This window comes from Notolabrus celidotus, chromosome 14 (assembly GCF_009762535.1).
Source record: "Notolabrus celidotus isolate fNotCel1 chromosome 14, fNotCel1.pri, whole genome shotgun sequence".
NCBI lineage: Eukaryota > Metazoa > Chordata > Actinopteri > Labriformes > Labridae > Notolabrus > Notolabrus celidotus.
The window spans coordinates 21,702,389-21,722,452 of record NC_048285.1 but is presented as its reverse complement, the minus strand read 5'-3'; the positions used below and the strand labels follow the sequence as shown (position 1 = coordinate 21,722,452).

General features: G+C 42.7%; 1 protein-coding gene across 1 annotated transcript in view; it reads left to right on the top strand.

The window, feature by feature from the left end:
* The first annotated feature begins 991 nt into the window (after positions 1-991).
* The window catches only part of cux1b (cut-like homeobox 1b), a 60,850-nt gene continuing 41,777 nt past the window's right edge, over positions 992-20,064 (top strand). Inside the window, 2 exon segments of the mRNA XM_034700753.1 lie at positions 992-1,047; positions 1,049-1,229. Of these exon segments, the coding sequence (XP_034556644.1) occupies positions 992-1,047; positions 1,049-1,229 (237 nt within the window).

Sequence of the window (20,064 nt, the reverse complement as noted above, 5' to 3'; positions counted from 1 at the left end):
GATTAATTAATCTAGTAAAAACAAGGTGGCCTTAAATAAGACTTTAAAATATATTTTTATAAGTTTAGAAAAAGAGAAACTTGTAAGCACTGTATGCCAAATGTGAGTCCACTCCATCTTTTACCTATTCTTTGAAGTCCAAGTTCAGCAGGTCCTGAGCAGCTCTGCTTTATTACATGTGCAGTTTGTATAAAAACCCATTCAATAAAGAATACAAACTGCATTGAGTTACTGTAGTTTGATTTTTTTATCACTAAAATTATTCTTAAAGCTTTTGTTTAAAAAATGTCAACCTTGTTCCTATTTTAAAGTCTTCATTAATACATTCACTAAATCAATGACGTTTAAATATATATTTTACTTGATATATGTTGCAATGCTCCCTCCTTCGTCCATAAAAAATGCCTATTACACTTGGACTAAAGACTATAAAGGAAAAGCAACATTGTACTTATATAAGAAAACTTTTATTTTGTATTTTAATTCAAGGTATGTAGTTTGTAGAAAAAAAGGGAATGTGTGTAATCTGGCAGTATAACAATGTAACATTAAGTACAGTGTATGACATATCAAAATGGGTATACAGAGGAAAATCTCATCAATCGAGTTTTAATTCCTTATACTATGCTGTTGGGAGATCAGTAATTATTTATTTAAACAGTTTTATGTGTTGGTTTTAATCATCTTCTTGCACAGCCCCGTACAGCTCAGATGAAACACTGGTCCTTAGAGCTCCCCTGGTGAGACTTTTTTTTTTCCTCCTCTTTAGATATGGCTTCCAAGAAGCCTCCTGGCATTATTTTTGTATGATCTTTGCTCTGTATAAAACATAAAGATCACACACACTGCAGCATTAAACGTGCTCTCGTCTACGGCTAACGATGTTAACTTCAGGTTTTTAAATGTAATGATACAATTATAATTCAAAGCCAGCTCGGTTATTTACCTGTAATATCTGTATGTTGATAAAAAAGCTATTTAAGCAATTATAATGGCGTTATTAAGGCTACACTCCTGTAGACTGACTCCGCTCCGTGCTCCAGCTGTTACCGTCCTGTAGGTGTAAGTCATCCAGTCCGGGTCTTACAGCCGCCCGGTCCTCTCCACTGAACTCCAACCCCCGCGCTCTCTATCAGCATCTCATTCCTGTCTCAATATGTCTCAAGATGGCGGCCAATGCAGGATCGATGTTTCAATATTGGAAGCGCTTTGACTTACAACAACTACAGGTCAGTTAAACCTCTTTTCAAACCGTCTAGCCCCGGATTTGCTTCGGCTTGCTTGTGTCCTTCTGTCGCTGTGTTTTGTGTTTTTTTCCGCGGTTGCCTCGTAGGTGTTTGGGAAGAGAATTCAAGACCTCTTCCTCACATTGATGAAAGTGGCTCTCTCGCTGATCAGAAATTGATCCTCTTTGTTCAATTCAACATCGATCGGACACTGCAACTGGGCAAAGCCGGGGCGACGCCGCGGGGATGCGCTGAAATAAAAACAAAACAGCGGAGGCTTTGGTGGAAAGCTTTCGGTCGGGTATCTTTATTGCGTGTTCTTCAACTTTTACTGGAGCGAGTAGCCGTAGTTAGCCCGACGCTTTAGCCGCTGTAAGGTTGGATAATTTGGGGGAAAAATAAGTGCGACTCATTATACGGTGGCGCTGTGGTGACACCAACCGTTCAAACGGGCAGCTCACGCGCACAAACAGCGCTTTTACTCGTGCTTTTTCAGCTTTTAACTGTCATTTTGTGAAGTTTATTTGAACACGAGTGATACCTTTAGCTAACGGTTTTGAAGCAGTTTAAATAGAAGTCGTCTCAGTGATTCTCGTTGATGAACTCAGCCGTGTTTTTTCCTCTTTCTCGGCAATTACACACACAGTGAGGGTTTTTTACAGACACTGCCACGTCTGAGAAAAGTGCACTGGGACAGGATAGTGTTTATTATTACAAACAAACATGATGGGGGAGAAAATGGAAAGATCATGGTGGTTGTTGATTAAGATGAACTCCAGTAATGTCCCTCTCTCGTGCACGCGGCTAATCTCTGCGTGCACGGAAGAGGAGATATCCAAAGCTCAGTGAGGAAGAGGAGGAAAAATATTGGGGCCTATTCAGTGTGTGAATATAGCCCTGTGTATATTAGAGCTTGTTTGACCTATCACAAGACATGCAGACAATGGCACTGTTGTGTTTCCCCGTGGCATTTAAACGTGCATTGCTGAATTTCAAATCACAATTTATGAATATTAGCAGTCTAGTCCACACCGTCATTAACATAAAACTGCATTATGTAGACTAGTCCCAATTGTTCATACATTATTTTATGAATTGCTCAGGCATGGGATTTAAACTTTTATTTAGGTCACGATGCCCCTATGAACTGGGTAGACAAAAGGACAGTGAACAAGTCTCCCCAGCAGGCTTTGTGTCGCACTTATGCCACATCATCAAGGCTTCACTTCTCCTATTTATTTGATCTGGTTTGGTCCTCCTACTCGTGCCCCCTTGTTCATGCATTATGTAAAAAAAATTTGCTTTCTCTTTTCTTTCCTCACTATCTATCTCCCACCCCCTTCCTGCCTGCCTGCCTGTCTGCCTGCCTGTCCGCCTCCCCCCCTCCCCTCCCAATCTTCTCTCTCCCTTGCCTCCCCCTCCCCTCCTTTATCATTTTTTCCCCCTCTCTCTTCCCTGGCCCTTCACCCTGCTTTCACCCATTTCGCCCTCTTGGAAGAACTGGTGTGTGTGTGTGAGAATTTGTCTGAGATCAGTCTTTTTTTTCATGGATTGACTGCCAGCGCGGACAGTGAAGGCACTGCCAGCAGCCAGGACATGAAAAATGCATCGCATAAGTTTGTGATAAGGCCCTGGGTAATTATGGCAAAGGCCCCTATCACAAGCGATTAGTCAGGACAGTGAATCTGAGCGTGTGCAAAAAGCCTGGCGGTTGGCAGGCCTGTCTGCAGGATAGGAATCAGTCGGCACTTGTGTGTGTGTGTGTGTGTATGTGTGTGTGTGTGTGTGTGCAGAACTGCTCAGAACATTCACTGTCTATTATTGATGACATCTTATTTACTCTCCCTCCCACTGAGAGGCTCCTAGAGGAAAGCCTTCAGAGAAGAAGAACCTTTCTTCTTATCCGGTTTTGACGATAATGCGGGGTTAGTATGATATGATCATGGTCTACACATGGCCTTGTCAGCCAATTGCTTTCTCATTTGCTTCTCTCGTGTGATCGAACGGACAGCGTGCACTTAGATTCGCAGTCTGTTTTGTCTGCGCGCGAGGCACCAGCAAAGGAATGTTTTCTCCCTTTTCTCTCTGTTTCTTTTGATGATGAAAATCCAACCCAAGCTAGATGTCAGTAGCTTTAAGCCATCATAGCGTCTATTCCTCAGGCTCCAAACTGCTGATGTTCATTAAAATCCTATTTGATCAGCGTGTCCCGTTCGCTGTGTGAGAAACTAGCTAGGTGGTTGTTACAGGACAGAGAGTGCTTTGAAACAGCACAGCGAGCTGTTAACTTGTCTTCTCCGTGTGCTTTTTTTCCTCCTTTTTTTTCTCCCCCCCCCCCCTTCCCCACCATCACTACAAACACAAATGGGTGCAACAGTGATGCTTTTAGCAAGGTCTCGCACACTTGCAAAATGGATCAGTGATTCAGAGATGATGGCAGGGTGACAGTGAATTACAGATGGAGGAGGTTTTAACGTCTGTAATCCCTGTCCGTCCATTACAGAGTTGAGTTTCTTTAGAGGGGATCATCACTCTTCTCTCCTGTTGTTTTTTTCCTTTTTTTTTTGACCCAGTCAAGCAGTTTGCTGGAACATTGTGTTTCTACTTGAGAGTGACGAGAGATTGCGCTTCATTGCAGACGAGCCTTAATAAGATATGGGTGAATAGCTAAGCCTAAACCTATACTTCATATTTTCGGTGAAAGCTCTGAAAATGAAGAACAGCCCTTCCTGTTAGACACAAATCCCAATTTAGGCCCTGATGGCATACATCTAACCTCAAAATACTTCCTGGAACAAAGCGCCCCAGAGCCATTTAAAAGAAATAGTTTACTATGTTAGCATACAGCAAAGATGAAACTGATGGAGCTTCTTCAACACCTCCTAATGGGTAAATTTAGGAAAAGGCTTTTGTAAGCTGATCTCAGAGCTGTGGTCAGAGGGAACCTGAGTGGTTTAAATCTCTCAGCGACTAGCCCGCTGTTGTCTGTAGGAGTTTTAGTGTTAATTTATGAGCTGGTTGTCTGAACTCACTGGTGGGATATTTTTACCCCTCTGTTGCTGCACAGGCTGGGGGAGCAAAGAGGAAGGGGGGCATCACGTCATGCCTTTACTGTAGCCAACCACTTCTCTGCCCAGTGACAAAACCTGGCATTGGGACTGAGGTTTCACTGTGTGTCGGTGGGTGGTGAACGACTAAGCATGAGTCAGAGAGAGAGGGACGAGTGCATGTCAGGTCTTTGGTCTGCCCTCGGTCTGCTTCGGTCGGAGCTATGTCATCCCGCTTTTCTGAGAGGTTATCCTACCGGTCGGTAAGACTGAGAGAAAAGTGCAGCTCTCTGAAGACAGACAAAAACTTCTTCATCCACCTTATCAGCGGGTAGTCTTCTGCTGCGGCCCCGAACTCCCAAACTCTTCAGTGATTTAGCGAACGTCACACTCAGGATCAGTTTCTCAAACCCCCCCTACCCCCCCCCTCCTCCTCCTGCTTTGAGAAGTGTCTACTCCAGACCCACTTTGTCTGATTGTCATGCAAAAGAAAATATAATTAACCCTGCAAAAGTCAACATCTGAATATTTAATTCTACCCTGCATGGTAAAAGAAATTTGGTTCCAACGTGGTCTGATGTTTGAACAAAAGATGAAAAGCATTAAACAGAAGTCTAAAAATAGGCCTTCCCAAACAGATGGAGTCAGCAGCTCTTAATGCAGGCTTTAAGCAAACGTGTGTGAAAAACAGACATGTTTTCCTCAAGGTGTGGAAGCCTCTGCTTATGTCTAAAATATACATTTTCAATTTGCTGAAACCTTCCGTATGGTTGCGTTTGATTTTGAGCTGCATGTAGTTTAGATGGCCTTCGATGTCGGAGATAAAAATGGACAAATCAAGTAACAGGGTGAAATTCCCCTTTAATGACCCTGGTTCTAACGCAAGGTCCTGTCTTTTAGCTCCAGGGAGTTTGAATTTGTTTACCTAAAAAAAAAAAAAAAAAAAAAAAAAAAAGAAAGTCTTGCATTCATAATTTTAAATGTTATGTTACTATATACGTAGAGATTGTGAACAGAGATATGCCTGAAAAAAACTAGGACACCACAAAGACAGCACAGAGAGTTTTTGTTGCAGTGACTTTAATGTTCTCACACTTTGAAATGAATCATCAAGACTGATTTCACAAAAGACATTTTATAAGCTGTTCAAAATTAATTAAGCTTCCTTCACAGGCCGAATGTAGACATCACAATGTGTTAGAGAGGCCGCCTGGCTTCCTTTGAAAGAATATAAACTTTCTTCATCTAACTTTTATTACTTTGTACTTTGTCTTGCTCACCTGAAATATACTGCGTTTGAGACTTCCAGTTTGAGCACACAATAAACCCACAAAAGAAGTCATTAAATGTGTGTTTTAAAGGTTTTACAGTCAATTTTATAAATACTCTTTTTATGTTTCTGCATGCTCATCTCACACCTAAATTTTGCCTCTTTATTGGCATAAATCGATCACTGACTGTTTCCTTTCAGCCACAATAACAGCACAATGTTACGGTGCGGTTCAAAAAAACTTTATTATGCTTTAAAAATGTGTCAGAATTACGTAACTGGTACGGCTATAAATTTCCACAAGAAATCTTGTTCTATTGCTTTCATATTTTCCACCACCTAATACTAAAACACTCAAATCCAACTACACTTCCACCCAACAACCGAAAGCTCGAGCGCAACATGGGGGCAGTTTCCAGAGACCTATTTTCAAGTGGCAGGCATTATTTACAGCCCCACTTGGAGTCTCTCCCTCTCTCTTTCTCCCTCCCTCTCTCTCTCTCTCACCTACAGCATCATAGAGTTTCAGCGTATCTCATGACAGAAGCATCCATTATTCTGCTGCTCTGTATTCCTGCAGAGAGAGAGCTTCAGTGACTGGACACCTCTCTTCAGGCTCACTTTTTAAGAATATACTGGCTGTTTTTCCACTTCAGGACGGTGCCCACTACTTTATTTAAAAACCAAGCAGTGCCTCCAAGGCCGATGTAATCTTGTATAGTCTATTGTTCTTCTTGTAATATTAAGCCAACGGTTTTCAGTAAACACAAATCTTGCATTCCTAAGGGAAAAGACGTCTGTTCTCGTCCATAGTTGACTGGTAAAGCAGAAATACACACACGCACACGGCAGACCAGCATTGGGCTAAATCTTAGTTTTGTTATGTTAAAAAAAATGACCCTGTTTGTCTCTTCTTTCTGCTTTTGTTCTTGCCTTTTAGCTTGTCTACCACATGTTTTTTCACTGCCATCAAAGTGATCTGATGCAAAATGTCATCCTTTTATTCAGTAGTCAATACGTGTTAGTCCTGAGTGGTACAGGCCTACAAATAATAAACTTCATTGCTTCTTTTATCGACAAATGTCACATGCAACATGTTTGGCACAGTGTAATAAAGTCAAAGTCACAATTGATTAATCTACAGATTATTTCCTCGATAAATTATCGATTTGTTTAGCCTATAAAGTGTCAAAGTATTTAATATGCCAGTCACATCGTCCTGGAGCCCAAGATGACGTCTTTTGATTGCTTTTTTTCAGTCTGACCGACAGTAAAAATCCAAAAGATTCTGTTCATAATGTTTCAAAATGCAGAAAATCAGCAATCCCTCACAGCTGAGGAAGTGCAAGCCCAGACTGTTAGGCACTTTTACTACAAAAACAGCTAATCAATCCTCAAAAAAAGTGGATGTTTAGTCTTCTGTCATTGGAGAAATGAATTTTATTTTTCAGCAATACATCAGTCTCCTGTATTTTCCATTCTCCAGTGTCGTTTTACACATTATACATGCAGTACATGAGGATTAGAGTCAAGTGATGAAACCTAAGAAATGTGCGGTGAGAGTAACTCCTGAATAATGACAACTCGGGGTGAAAATCGGACTTAAAGCAACAGGAGAAATCTGAGCTGTTTCAAAAAGCCATTTGATTGCAGATTTCTGATGACCCAGCAAGCCGAGAGCCTGGATGAGATATGCAGTTTTTTTTTTTTGTTTTTTTTTGAGGAGTCAAACAAGATGTTAACGTGGAAATACAAACAGAGGCAATGGACCAGAAACGAAACGGGAGTCCCATTTCCACAAGGTACCGCAATGTGATCATTTAGACCAACTGCAGACGCTCGGTCACTCGGTGGGGGCCGGTGTTTGAAACATTTTTTTGACAGGTTTGGCTGAGCACTACTGCTGAGTTTGAAGCTAATGCTGTGTCTCATTTTCTTTCTTTTTTTTTTTTTGCTCTCCTCTGAATGAAATTAGTTCCTGCGGCAAACGCCCTGTGGCCTTCAGCGTCTGGTTCAGCCGAGCCTTTTTGGTGAACCACTTGCGCTACCTAATTTTAGTGTTGTTTATCTCACTGTTATCAAGGAGTCTGCTGGGCTAAATAAGGCCTGAGGAAGGATCCCATGTGCAGGCCTCTTCCCATGTCAACCCATGACTCTGGTATCAGTGTCCTGTTAGATCATTGACCACAGGTATTGAATTCTAATAGGCCTATTGGTGTGTCTTAATGGTCCAAGTATTGAATTATGATATTGGCATGGGCGGATGGCCTCAGGATTGAATTATGATATTGGTGTGCTGCAGGCTAATGGTTCTTAGTATTGAATTATGATATTGGTGCACTTTGATGGTACAAGGATTGAATATGATATGACTTGCTATCTGCTAATAGCACACTGTGTGTAATTTTCAATGTCAATCACAGCCTGGGTTGCTCGATCCATAGCGGGCCTTCAGGCTCAACTCATCAGTCACGTCAGATGGGAACAGAATTCAACCTTTCGCTTCAGTTTACCTTACTCTTTACTGAAGTTCATCCAGGCGTTGGTTAATTTATTATTCTTAACATAAGCCTTTTATTACTGTTTATGTCTTCTGTCACCTTGTAAATCCCCTCAATACTAATTTCAAATCGCTGATGGAACAAACTTTCCCGTCGTCCTCACAGCTCAGAGTCCATGATGGTTTAATGTGAGCGAGGATTTGGCATTTTTCAAAAGTAATGGAGCCATAATGGCTCTAATTCACTGCTAACTTCATTTCTCTAAGTGTCCGCACCTTTTTCGTCGTGTTTATGTGAGCTCATTCCCTGTTTTTGGTAGTTTTAAAAAGCGTCCAGGGCTGTGATGGTCCTGCTGCCAGCTCACAGAGTAAATGGACGGCCTGCTTCTGTGTCAGCCCTCTAAAAATAACACAGACTGCTGGCTGGGCTCAGCAGAAAACTACCGCCGATTATGATGATTCAACTACCCTGTATTCACAGGTGCGTGTGTGTATGTGTGTGTGTGTGTGTGTGTGTGTGTGTGTGTGCTGTATGGGGGCGGTTTATGCTTAACAAATTGTACTCTGCATTTGGCGAGATATTCCCTGCTATGGTTTGAAGTTGCAGTGCTGGGGAACTTTGACCAGATGGAGGAACCGATCAGGAAATGTGAGCACTAACTGCTGCTGATGTGGATTAATTCAGTGTAGTGAATCATAGTCATTGACATGCTTGATTTGATAAGTGAATCTGTAGAAGGAATCAGATTAAATAGTTTTCACCACTCGCACCTTGCCGTAAATAACACTCAGGGTCTGCATAATGCACCATTAATAACCAATTGGCTGGTCCCTGGTAAATTCCATGTAAATGACACAGTCCTGTATCTGTGAAATTCATTGGACGTCCTCAGACGGTACCGTAACCCCTCCCTGACCTTTGACCCGAACAGCTGTCAGACTGGAGCCAGGGTTCAGAGGTGGTCTGACCCCGCAGCCCTCGATGTGACCTGGGCTGTCTGACTGGTCTAACCTTTCGAGCTAACGGATGATGACTTTACCATCTGTCTAGCCTTTTAACAGGTCTAGCCTCCTTGAACTTGAACTTGTTTGGAGGTGGGAAGAGAAAGAAACAACAACTCGAGGGATGAAATCGTCTCATAATTAGCCCAAGCTGTTTCCCTAAAGTTTATGCATTTGTTTTATTTTTTTAAGTTATATTTTTTGGGGCTTTTTTCACTTTTATTCGATAGGACAGCTGAAGAGAGACAGGAAATGTGGAGAGTAGAGAGAGGGGGAAGACATGTAGGAGAATGGTTACGGCCGGGAATTGAACCGGCGACCCCTGCGATGAAGACTGTGGCCTCTGTATGTGGGGCGCTTAGACTGCTAGGCCACCAGCGCCCTGAGTTTATGCATTTGTTTTATTGTGAAAGGATGACCAAATGTGAAGTTTGAAAATTCCAACTAGATTTTATTGTGAAGGGAAAAAATCAATTCTTGATTTCTACACGCTGTTGTCTTCTGTGAACACACTTTTTAATGTCAAAAAGACACCCAACTGTGATGTTAACTTATTTATGAATTATCTGTGAGCTTCTGTTGAGGAGTTAAAAATTTAAACTGGATGTATGTTACTCTAGTCCTCAGCCTGCCATCCAACTTTTAAGAGTAAGAGTTGTCCTCTTGAGGAAAGGAGGAAGGGAGAAAGGGGGGGGGAAGGGACTGTGTGTTTAGTAGACACAAGCTCATCCGCTGACTGCTGTCTGACCCTGAGTTCAGTGGTATGGTTATTAATAGGCCCAGAGGCCTCAACTTCCAGGAGGCCCTCTGATCAGCTCCAGATGTGGAATGAGAGAGGACAATTCTGCATTTCGCCGATCCATGTTTCACATGAAGCAGAAAAAAGGCAGATTGGCATTTGGTTGAGACTGATAAAGAGAGAGCGAAGGAGGGAGGAAGGGAGGGACAGGAGACCTTTCCACAGCAGGAGTGTGTTTTGCGAGGCTTTGTTTTCATGTGTGTAAGTGTGTGTGTGTTTTTCTTCGTTTATTACACTTTCTGCCCTCAGCCAAAAGACCATAAAAAACGTTATGGCATCACCATGGTGACCATAATAACTAGCTATAAAACAGCGTGTGTAAACTGTGAAATAAGACAAACAGACCAGAACAGCCCTGACTGGCTGGCTGGCTGACTGAATGGCTGCCTTCCGCCATAAAACTATTTGAGAGCCAGACTGAAGGAATGCCTTGGAGGCTGCTGTGGCTGTCACGACACATGAAAGATTAGGCTCTGTGTTTTATCTCCTCTTTATCTGATGGTAATGGATAAGCTGAGTGTAGCCTATCATCTGACGCTTGGGCGAGGGTTTGATGTTTTAGTAGGGTGACGGTTTGTTGAGTTGACCGCTTTGGTCTATTGATTGCTGTTTGATGGTTTTGATATGTAGGCTGTGTGGAACAGGTCAAGTCTTTTATGCAGTGAAGGCTCCAAATAGCTTTTAGCTGTCCTTCACTCCCCCCCATTACTCTAGTGGTTTCGTTTGATGTTTGGATCAATCAATAGAAAGAGCCTGAGCTCTTACACATGCTCCATCCTACTTCCCACCGAGCTCCACTCCTCTTCCTTCATTGTGCATGGCTCTATATCAAATTCTCGCAACACAGAATAAATGATATAATTACAACCCATTACGTCGTCTAATGCAGGCTAATTATTCTGTCATTACTGTAAGGATTAGCTATGCTCATTCTCTCGTCCTCACTGTGTTTCTCTGCCTCTCAAAACTCGTGCAAGCAGAGCAGAAACTCTTACTCATAAAGGCTGACTAAGACTCAGCCTCGGGACATGTTCTGTTGACGCTGATCGTATAGACCACGGGTGTCAAACTCAGTCAGGAGGATAGAACATGCTAGAAAAGTGTGACAGCATGGACTGGACACATTATAAGAGTCTGGATGTATCTAACCTAATGAGGCATTTTTGATATATGCTTTTGATTTGCATGCATGGAGTCAACATGCTGCTTTTACAGGCTGTGGCACACACTCCTGCTGATGTGTCATCATCAGGCGTCTAGAAAATTAGTGGATACAGCAGATAGACACGGCTAAATTAAAACCTGGAAAAGGGCATCATGCAGCGCAGGGGATTTAATGTACCAGAGGCACCTGAGAGCAATGCAGCCTTTTTTTTTACTGTCCTGTAAGAGTGCCAATAGCATGAAGCTGCTTGTAGTCCTTAAATGGAAGACTAAGTGAATTACAACAAATCAATAGGCTAACGAATTGAGAACAGATCAGATCGTAACTGAATTAGTGCAACTTTGAACACTGCTCTATTGTCAGGGTTCAGAGACTTTCTAGGCCAGAATGACTCGCTGGCACACGGTCATAGATGATGATTGGATGTCTGCAGCATTGCCAGCCTGCACCTGTGACCCTGTCATTATTCACCGATGGTTACTTCCATTTGATGTCATATAAACTAATAGCAGCGATGTCAATTTTTGTCCGAGTCCTTGGGAGCCAGGCCTCCACTGTACGTGTGCTACAAGGCCTGGAGAGCTCCACTCTTCTTCCAGACTTGATTAATCCCTATCGCCCCTCTCCACGATTGCAGTTTCCATTTTTTAGTCCGTATCTGTGCACTCATCCCCTCCCCAATCTCCTCTCACTGGCACCGAATGGCTTCCTGGCAGAATGGAGGCATTAATTCAGGGATGAGAGGTGTGATACTCTCTCCCTCTCTCCTTCTTTTCTCTCTCTCTTTCTCTCCCCTTCTTTCTCTCTCTCTCTATATCTGTGCTCTGTTTGTAATGCGTGGCCTTTATCGTTGCCGAAACAGCTCACTACCCTCTGATCCTATCTCAGATCTCAATATCCTCGCCGTTCCACCCTGTAAACGCAGGGATGAAAAATCTTGCCCTTTCACCAATGCATTACACCCTCCTACCACGCCGCCATACTCCTCTCCTCCCAATCGCACCCTCCACACCACTCGCCCTTCGTGACACAGGCCTCCAGCTAAATTCGAACGCTGCAAAAATGAGACCAAGCGAGCCGCACTTCCTCAGTGCCAGAAACCATCGTAGGCTCATTATATTTGTATTTAGGCTCAGGCCTGGCCTCTGAAACCCCCTTGTCAGACAATAGGTCGGGCAAAATAATGACTTGCTCTCAGTGAGCTTCAGGAGAGTTAAGGCATGGATGTTGGGGAGATAAAACAACAACCAGTCTCTCAGCAGAGGAACATGGATCAATACAAACGAGGCTGCGGTGTAAAAAGGCTGTTTTTGATCCAGGCTTGCCGTCAGCGTCAGCGAGGGTGAGTCTTGACAGCTCCTGTGCTGTTGGTAGATATGGATCTGTGTTCAAAAAAGGAGCAAAACGCTCAGGGACCACAAGCATCTTGTTAGACTGTGGAGAGTGGTAGGCTGACCCGCCGCCCCCAACCGCTCCACACACAAACACAGTTGCAAAAACAACACACACACACACACACACACCACACCACACACACACACACACACACACACACACACACACACACACACAAGAGTGTTTTTTAGGCCTAAGTTGTCACAGAGAAACTATTGTGTTAGCTGTGTGGTGAAGAAAACTTTGCGGCCTCCACTCCAATCGGAGGGGGGAGAGAGGAAAAAGCAAAAAACAGAGATTCAGGAGGATATGACTTGCGTCTTCTCACCCTGTGTGGTTTGTGAGAAACGGGCGTCTGCTGGCACAGTTCAAGTCGTGCACCCCTGCTATGTGGAAGGTAGGCAGGCAGACAGGCAGGCAGGATCGCAGTCTCTATCTCTGCTGCTGTTGTGCTGTGTTTTTGAGGGGGCGTGCCTTGTGATCTGTGATCATGTACCGTGTCGTTGTAGCGAGCGTGGCTGTCGCTCCTGACTGAGCCGCCACCCCACGACTCCAACCCCCCCCCACCCCCTTTCCTCTCCACACACACACACACACACACAACACACACACACACACACACACACACACACACACACTAGGTATGGCATACTGAACAGTCAGCCGCATAGTATGTGGAGCGCTCTGAGGGGAGATGCAGGGAGGGGGGGAGTTTCAGAGGTAGGCCTCGTAGATTTCAGATAAGACATCTTTCCAGACGCCTTCACTGTTTACTATCATAACCACATAACAGCCTCAGACATGTCAGAGATAAAAGGGAAGATTAGTGACTGCAGTGGTAGGACAGAAAACTTCATCTCCTAAACATCTGTGTCATGTGCCAAGTACAGAGGCTGTTGAAAGGCTCCTCGCAGAGAAAAGTTTCATTTTTAAAATATTAGCCTCTTCTGCAGTGTGACTAATACGCTCTTTTTATTACTGAGATGAAGTGAATGTATTTCTGTCCGTGTCTCTCTTTGCTTGGCTTAGATTCAAGAGCGGTACTCCATTAGACTAATGTGTAAAACATGCACGAATGTGGAGCAGTTAACCTACATTGTGTTTGGACTAAAGGAGGGTAATGGCAGACTACTTGGCATGTGTGACTGCACACTAGGTGTAAACAAAGTGTTTCATGCAGTTACAGTCCCAATTATTCTCCAGAGAATGAGATCTGAAGCGAATCCCCGTGTGGTGCTCCCCCCTTGGTGTGCACTCCCGGTCACCGCGGCTGCCGCGGATCGACTTGATTCTGTGTACACAACAATAACTTTGTTGTCATTCCAGCAGCCTATCTGTCTCGGCATCGTCGAAGCGTGAGGGCATAAGGAATTCCACAAGTTTTGATACCTCAATTAAAGTGCGTCTGTCTCCTGTTATCTCATTTAGTCTGCAGTCGATATGATTGGCATAATCAGACATGCCTGATTGGCGCCTCCCATTTAATTAATCAGTCTCACTGTATCGTCACCTGTGGCTCATTAGAGTAATTAGAGCGAATTAGTCAGATAGAAGGCCTCTCTCTGCTTGCAGACGAGTGGAAGGAATTTCATTAGGAGAGATGAGCACACACACACACCTTGGGTCCGATGGCCAGTCGTAATAGGATTTGTTTACCCGTGACTGTTATCTGTGATTAGTATTATTACCACAGTGGTAGGACTGAGAGATACTCATTTTCCTTTGGCCCAGCATCCCCTCCTCGCTGTGAACATGGCTCACCATGCCAAATTGCGCTGGGGGAACATGTTAGCGGACTTCCTCTTTTTGAAACCGAGTTCAAAAAGAATGTGGAAAGACTGGGCTCCCCAAGTTACTGCCGCGGCCTGTCTGTGCACTCATGTGAGAGCTCACGCGTGTGGAGCAGCGTGCGGGAGGCTTCTTGGCCAAGTCGGTGTTGAAGTCTCTCTAGGGAGTGTTGGCAATCTGTTCCAATCGTCTTTACAGCTGACCAGACGACCAAATGAACCAGGACAGGGACTGCTGCTGTGGGCCAGTACAGCCAAGCCAAGCAGGGCTGTTACAGCAATCACACAGACATTACAGCCCCGCTTAATGCTCCCCTGCACACAACCATATTCCATCGTCTGCTGAACGAGACACTGCAGTCCTGACCAGCCACAGCCAGATTTAGAAACAGCTATGGAGTTAATGTGAGCGGTTATACGAGTTAATTCACCAGTAAATTAAACAGTTTTGGAAATTTGAAGAGTAAAACATTTCAAAGTCAGGCCAAGGAGAGCCACAGACTGCTGACCTCGGAGACAGAGCCCGAAGGCCCAACACTTAGTACACAAGTTTTTCATGCATGTCGCTCGGTGCTCTGCTCTGCACTGCAGGCGCTGCATTAAAGCATCAACACAAGTGCTGGTATTTGAGCTCTGTCAGTGGGAATGAATGACTTTTCTTGTCAGTGCATTAGTCATGTATTGTGATCTATAGACTCCCTAATTAGCATGTTTTGGATTTTGTTAATTAGTTCCTTCATTCATGCTTTGGCCCCCTGTCAAACGTGGTAATTTGGAAGGTTTATCAAACTAGCATGATGTCAATCATTGATGTCAGAGCTGATAGGAGGGAAATCCCAGTGGTATGCCAGATGGCAGAGCCCCTGTAGAGCAGCCTTGCCTGAAGTTAACAGTATTCCTCTCCAGAAAGTTTGAACCTTGTAAAAGCCAACAAAAAAGCTGCAGTGCCTCACTGTTATTGGATGCAGTTTAATAATTCCAAATAAACCCTGTAATAAAAAAACTACTAGTTGGAAACTTTGTTGCAGCGTTACTTGGACTTGTCTATCCAGCTAATTAAGGCTGTATTGATGTGGGATACTTGGGGCCCTATGATTTCCACGTTCACAGAATTGCGTACGGAATCGCAGAATTGACCAATAAAAACGGAATCTACTGTTAATCGCGGAATGTCGCGGAAATTGACATAATGTGACTGAAATGCTGTCATCATGAGTTTTGTAGTTTTTTTGCAGAATTAGCCGGTGTTTCTGGTGGCCGCTTCGACATGTTGAGGCTTTTTTCGACCGCAGGAACTTTACCCGGAACTAGGGACTTTACCCCTGAACTACATGCGTTTCGACCGGAGGAACCAGGGTCTAAATTTAGTACAGGGGTAGATAATCTCCCCCTGAAAGCCCCTGCTTGGGGGGTAGTACTTTTCAAAGGTCCTGGGACTTTTGGTTGAACGTTGTTTGTGGAGTTTGCACAGTAGTTGAAACACAGCGGAGTCCCTGGGAATGCATACTCGTTTAGTTATTTATTAAGATTTCAAAATAGAATTTAATATAATTTTTTTTCTCCATACGTCACTGGCCTGATTTGTACAATCTACCCGGGACTTCAGTCTGCGGTCGAAACGCAGACAACAGTGGGGGCACAGGAACCTTTAAGTTCAGGGGAAAGTAGTTCTGGGGTCTAAAAGACCCCGGAACTCTTGGTCGAAATGCACCTTTGTTTATTTTGGGCGGGGGCAGGTGAGTGTTTGTGATGAGATGCACTGATGGTGCCACGAATGAGCGGTCCCCGGGAACATTTCCCCAGACAAACGTTCCTTCTCCTCGTGATGTCACTGGGCGATGGGAAACCTAAATGGAGAGAGACAGTACCTCACAAGGACTAGCTAGTCCTACTTTAAGAATACTTCTCCTAAGGCAATCACTGATGAGCTGAAAATGGACAAAACAACTGAAATGGACTTGTGTTTACATTCAGTTATTTATTTTACTTGAAACCATGTAAAATTATAAGCACTTGGTACTTATAGCACTTATTGGTACATTGTTACGTTACAACAATATGTTTGACTTGAAATACTGGGCAAAATTGTGCAATGATGTGTTGCATCAATAAATTTAAGGATTTTTACATTTCATTAGCGGACATTTTATACACTGACACAAAAAGCACACACTGTATGGTGGTAAAATAAGTGTAAAGGGTAAAAAACGGAATTCTAAAAAATTAAAATGGAAAAAAATGGATTTTGGAAAAATAAAAAAACGGATTTCACACGGTCCGAGTTACTTGGACTTGTCTATCCAGCTCATTAAGGCTGTATTGATGTGGGATACTGTTGAGTTGTGCTCTGAAAAAAGGACATGTTTACACTGATTACCCTCAATCCTTTTGGCCACCCAGTGTAGAAACAGTGCTGCCGTTTGAGTGCACTGTAATTGTTAGATTGACAGTGACAGATGCTGCCAGTCCTGTCAATAAAGAAAATAACATCTTTCTATTTAGCGATCTATTAATCTGCTATCTTTAGCCAGCAGCCTAATAAATACTGTGAAAGCAAGGATCAAATAGCGTGACCAACTGGGTACTGACGTTCTTTGCTGCAACAAATTCAAACAGGTTAGCTCTAATAAAGGCCCCAAATCTCATATTAGAGCTAACCTATTTTAAACCTTAAAAGCAAAACAGACAGCTTAAAAACAGGTAATATGAAGTTCAGAGGAAACGTGGAAAAATAATAAAAGATTAAAATAAAAACACATTAAATAGGTTAAACACAATTAAAAGCAAGGGAATAAAAGTAGGTGTGAAGGTGTTTCTTAAAAGCCTCAACAGAGTTTACATCTCTAATGTGAGTAAGAGAATAAAGAGTCTATTTGACACCAGGAGAACACAATTCTGCCTCCTAAAATGTTTCCAAAAAGACCCGTGTCAAACCAGTCTGTTTTTGAAGATTAAAAAATTGCCTCCACACACATAGATCTCTCCATCTGTGTGTTGTTTTAAAAAAAACACAAGTGTAAGGAGAAAAAAGAGCTTCTCTTGTGTGTCTTCAGCCTTACTCTGCTCGTTTTTAACATGCAAACTGACCACAGATCAGTGCAGTTTCTGGGAAGAAAAACAGCTTTCAGCAGGGCCCTTGAATATGGCAGACTCTCGTGCTTATACGTTGCTTAAAATGGAGTTAGTGTTGGCCTCCCAATGGTCAGTGAGATGTGATGTGTGTGAACAAGGGGCGGGCAGCAGGGATTGTGCACTTTCGGATGTTACGCTCTATCAGCAAGATGAGTGTAAAGTCTGCCAGTGTCTGCTGATGTGGGCACACAGTTTGCTGCATAGTCAAAACCTCACTGGGTCTGAGGGTCTGTTTTTTTTCTGTAGTGTGAGACCATGCCCATAATTACTTGCCCACTTGGCACTGAATCAATCCTCTTCCATGTGTGATGTGTTTATTTAGCTTAGCAGTGAGAATTTTTTTTGGGTATGGGGATTTGGTAGCACATTGGGATATATGGAGGGTTTTGGAAAGGGATTGGGCAGAATCAAGGGCGTCAGGGATTGGCACACGACCTCTTAAAGCAGAACCCCAGCAGAGGAGTGTGGGTTTTTTAAGTTTGTTGCACAGACACAGAGCTCACTAATCAATTTACAGGAATAGACAGACTCATTGTGGTGAATTCCTTTGATTTTCTGGAAAGTGTGTTGTTGGAAAAAGATTTACCTGATGCTAGAAGAGGCTCGTTTACATATCAAAGAGCATCCTTGTAGGATTAATGAGTATGGGTTCGTTTACTATTTTTATTTTTACTTAACAAGAAACACCGCAAGGTGTGCATCCATTTCTAATTCTATAACTTCAATTAGAATTAAGTCATGTCGTCATGAAACGTAAAGCTATAAACCTGTTGCTAAAAATACAAGAGCTATTCAGCGTTTTGTAGTGCTGGGTGATAATGATAATTATCGCGATATAATTTTTCTCGATATAAATATAAAACATTTTCGATAAAAATTGGATATAAATAAACATGTAATTACACCCCCCAGCCACTTAAAATAGAGGGGGCGCTAAAGAGCCTTAAACGCTAGTTGCCTCCCAACATTCGACAGAAGAAGACGACATTGAACAGCCAATCATGTCTCTGGATGAGTAAACACAGCTGAGACGAGGGACAGCGGCACGGAAGAAAACTTAAAACCTACCAGCTCAAAGCAGAGTCGTTAGTCTGATACTGTGCTGACTCGGCGTTAACTATTAACTTAATACACTTCATTAAATATACTTTCAGGATGTGGGTAAAGGAAGAGCACAGAGACAACTTCTGCTGTGAATTTCAGACACGTTTAATGACCACCGCAACCATAGGACAAACACTGAACGACTGTGATACATTTACTGCACTGTGGGAAACAACATCACTCTGCCTGTAGATTTAAGAAATTCATCAGAAAACTAAATCCCAGATAGACGCCAACAAACTGTCTGGTTTCTTCAACCTTCACTCAGGACCAAAAATCTGCTTTTAAATTTAAATGAATTAATGATTTGATATTTATCGTGATAATTGTCGATATCGACTGATATGAAATATTTTATTGTGATAACATAATTTTCAATATCGCCCAGCACTATATGCAGCGTTTTGGATAACATTTTTCACTGCCTTGCGCAATAAACTTCCATGTGTTTCCTTTCTTTTTTTAAGTTATATTTTGGGGCTTTTTTGCCTTTATTTGATAGGATAGCTGAAGAGAGACTGGAAATGTGGGAAGCAGAGAGCGGGGGGACTGTAAGCTATGTATGTGGGGCGTTTAGACCACTAGGCCACCAGTGCCCCTGTTTCATTTTTTTTAAAGCTCCTGTGAGGAATTTTGTGTTGATTTTTGGTGCCCCCTGTGAACAAATCAATATCTTGTTTGCCTTTGCTAACCTTGTCCTGCACATGTGTAAGTAGTATTTTTTAACAAGGAAATCTCTCAATGTTTTCTTCAAACAGTCCAACATATCACTCGCTATGAATCTGTGCTGCTGAAAATCTAAAACAGGGCTGTGTCTGCAGCATGAAGTTAATCACTTCATCTGACACCTACCCCCTGCTACTGGTTCCAGGCATAAAAAATAGCTTCACAGAAATGTTTCATCTTAATGCTTATGATCTTGTGAGCTTTTCTAGGTCATAAAAAGGCATCAACATTACATTTATCTTCTTACATAACAAGCTAATAACTCCTCACAGGAGCTTTAATGAACTTTCTCAAACCTGTTTCTTCAGCTTAATGTCCTAATTGTGTCCTGAGTTGCGCAAAACAAACTTAAATGTATTGGCTATCTAAAGTACTTAACTTTGAGAGTACATTTCCCAATCACTATGTGTGAGGTGCTACATTTCTTAATTAATTCCAAAGTTTAGATCATTAAAGGAATTATTTCTTTCCTCTTGGGATATCCCTTTACTAGTTATGGTGCTGCCCATGCTGTCTGATTTCAGATCAGCCTTCAAACAGAAGCTACCATCTGATTCTTTTTTATATTACAAGGATTTGGAGAAGCAAGCCTTAAGGCTTAATACATCATATTGTGATTAATGTCTGCCAGTGACTAATATCTGTCAGTATCTTTAGCCAACTGGGCTTTAGATTCTTGTTCCTGTAGCTAATCTTTACCAATATAATAATTACACCTCTGTTCATGAACTAGAGCATCCTTTTTTCTTTTTTTTTTGACAATTAATTTAACATGATTAAAATTTATTAGGTTCCTCCTTTCATCAAGCGTTGCACAAGCTTCTGCACACGCTCGAGTTCACTAACAGATAGTGCAGCTGCTCCATGGCCATGGGCAGACAGGCTGCTACATCAACTGCTCCATGGGCAGC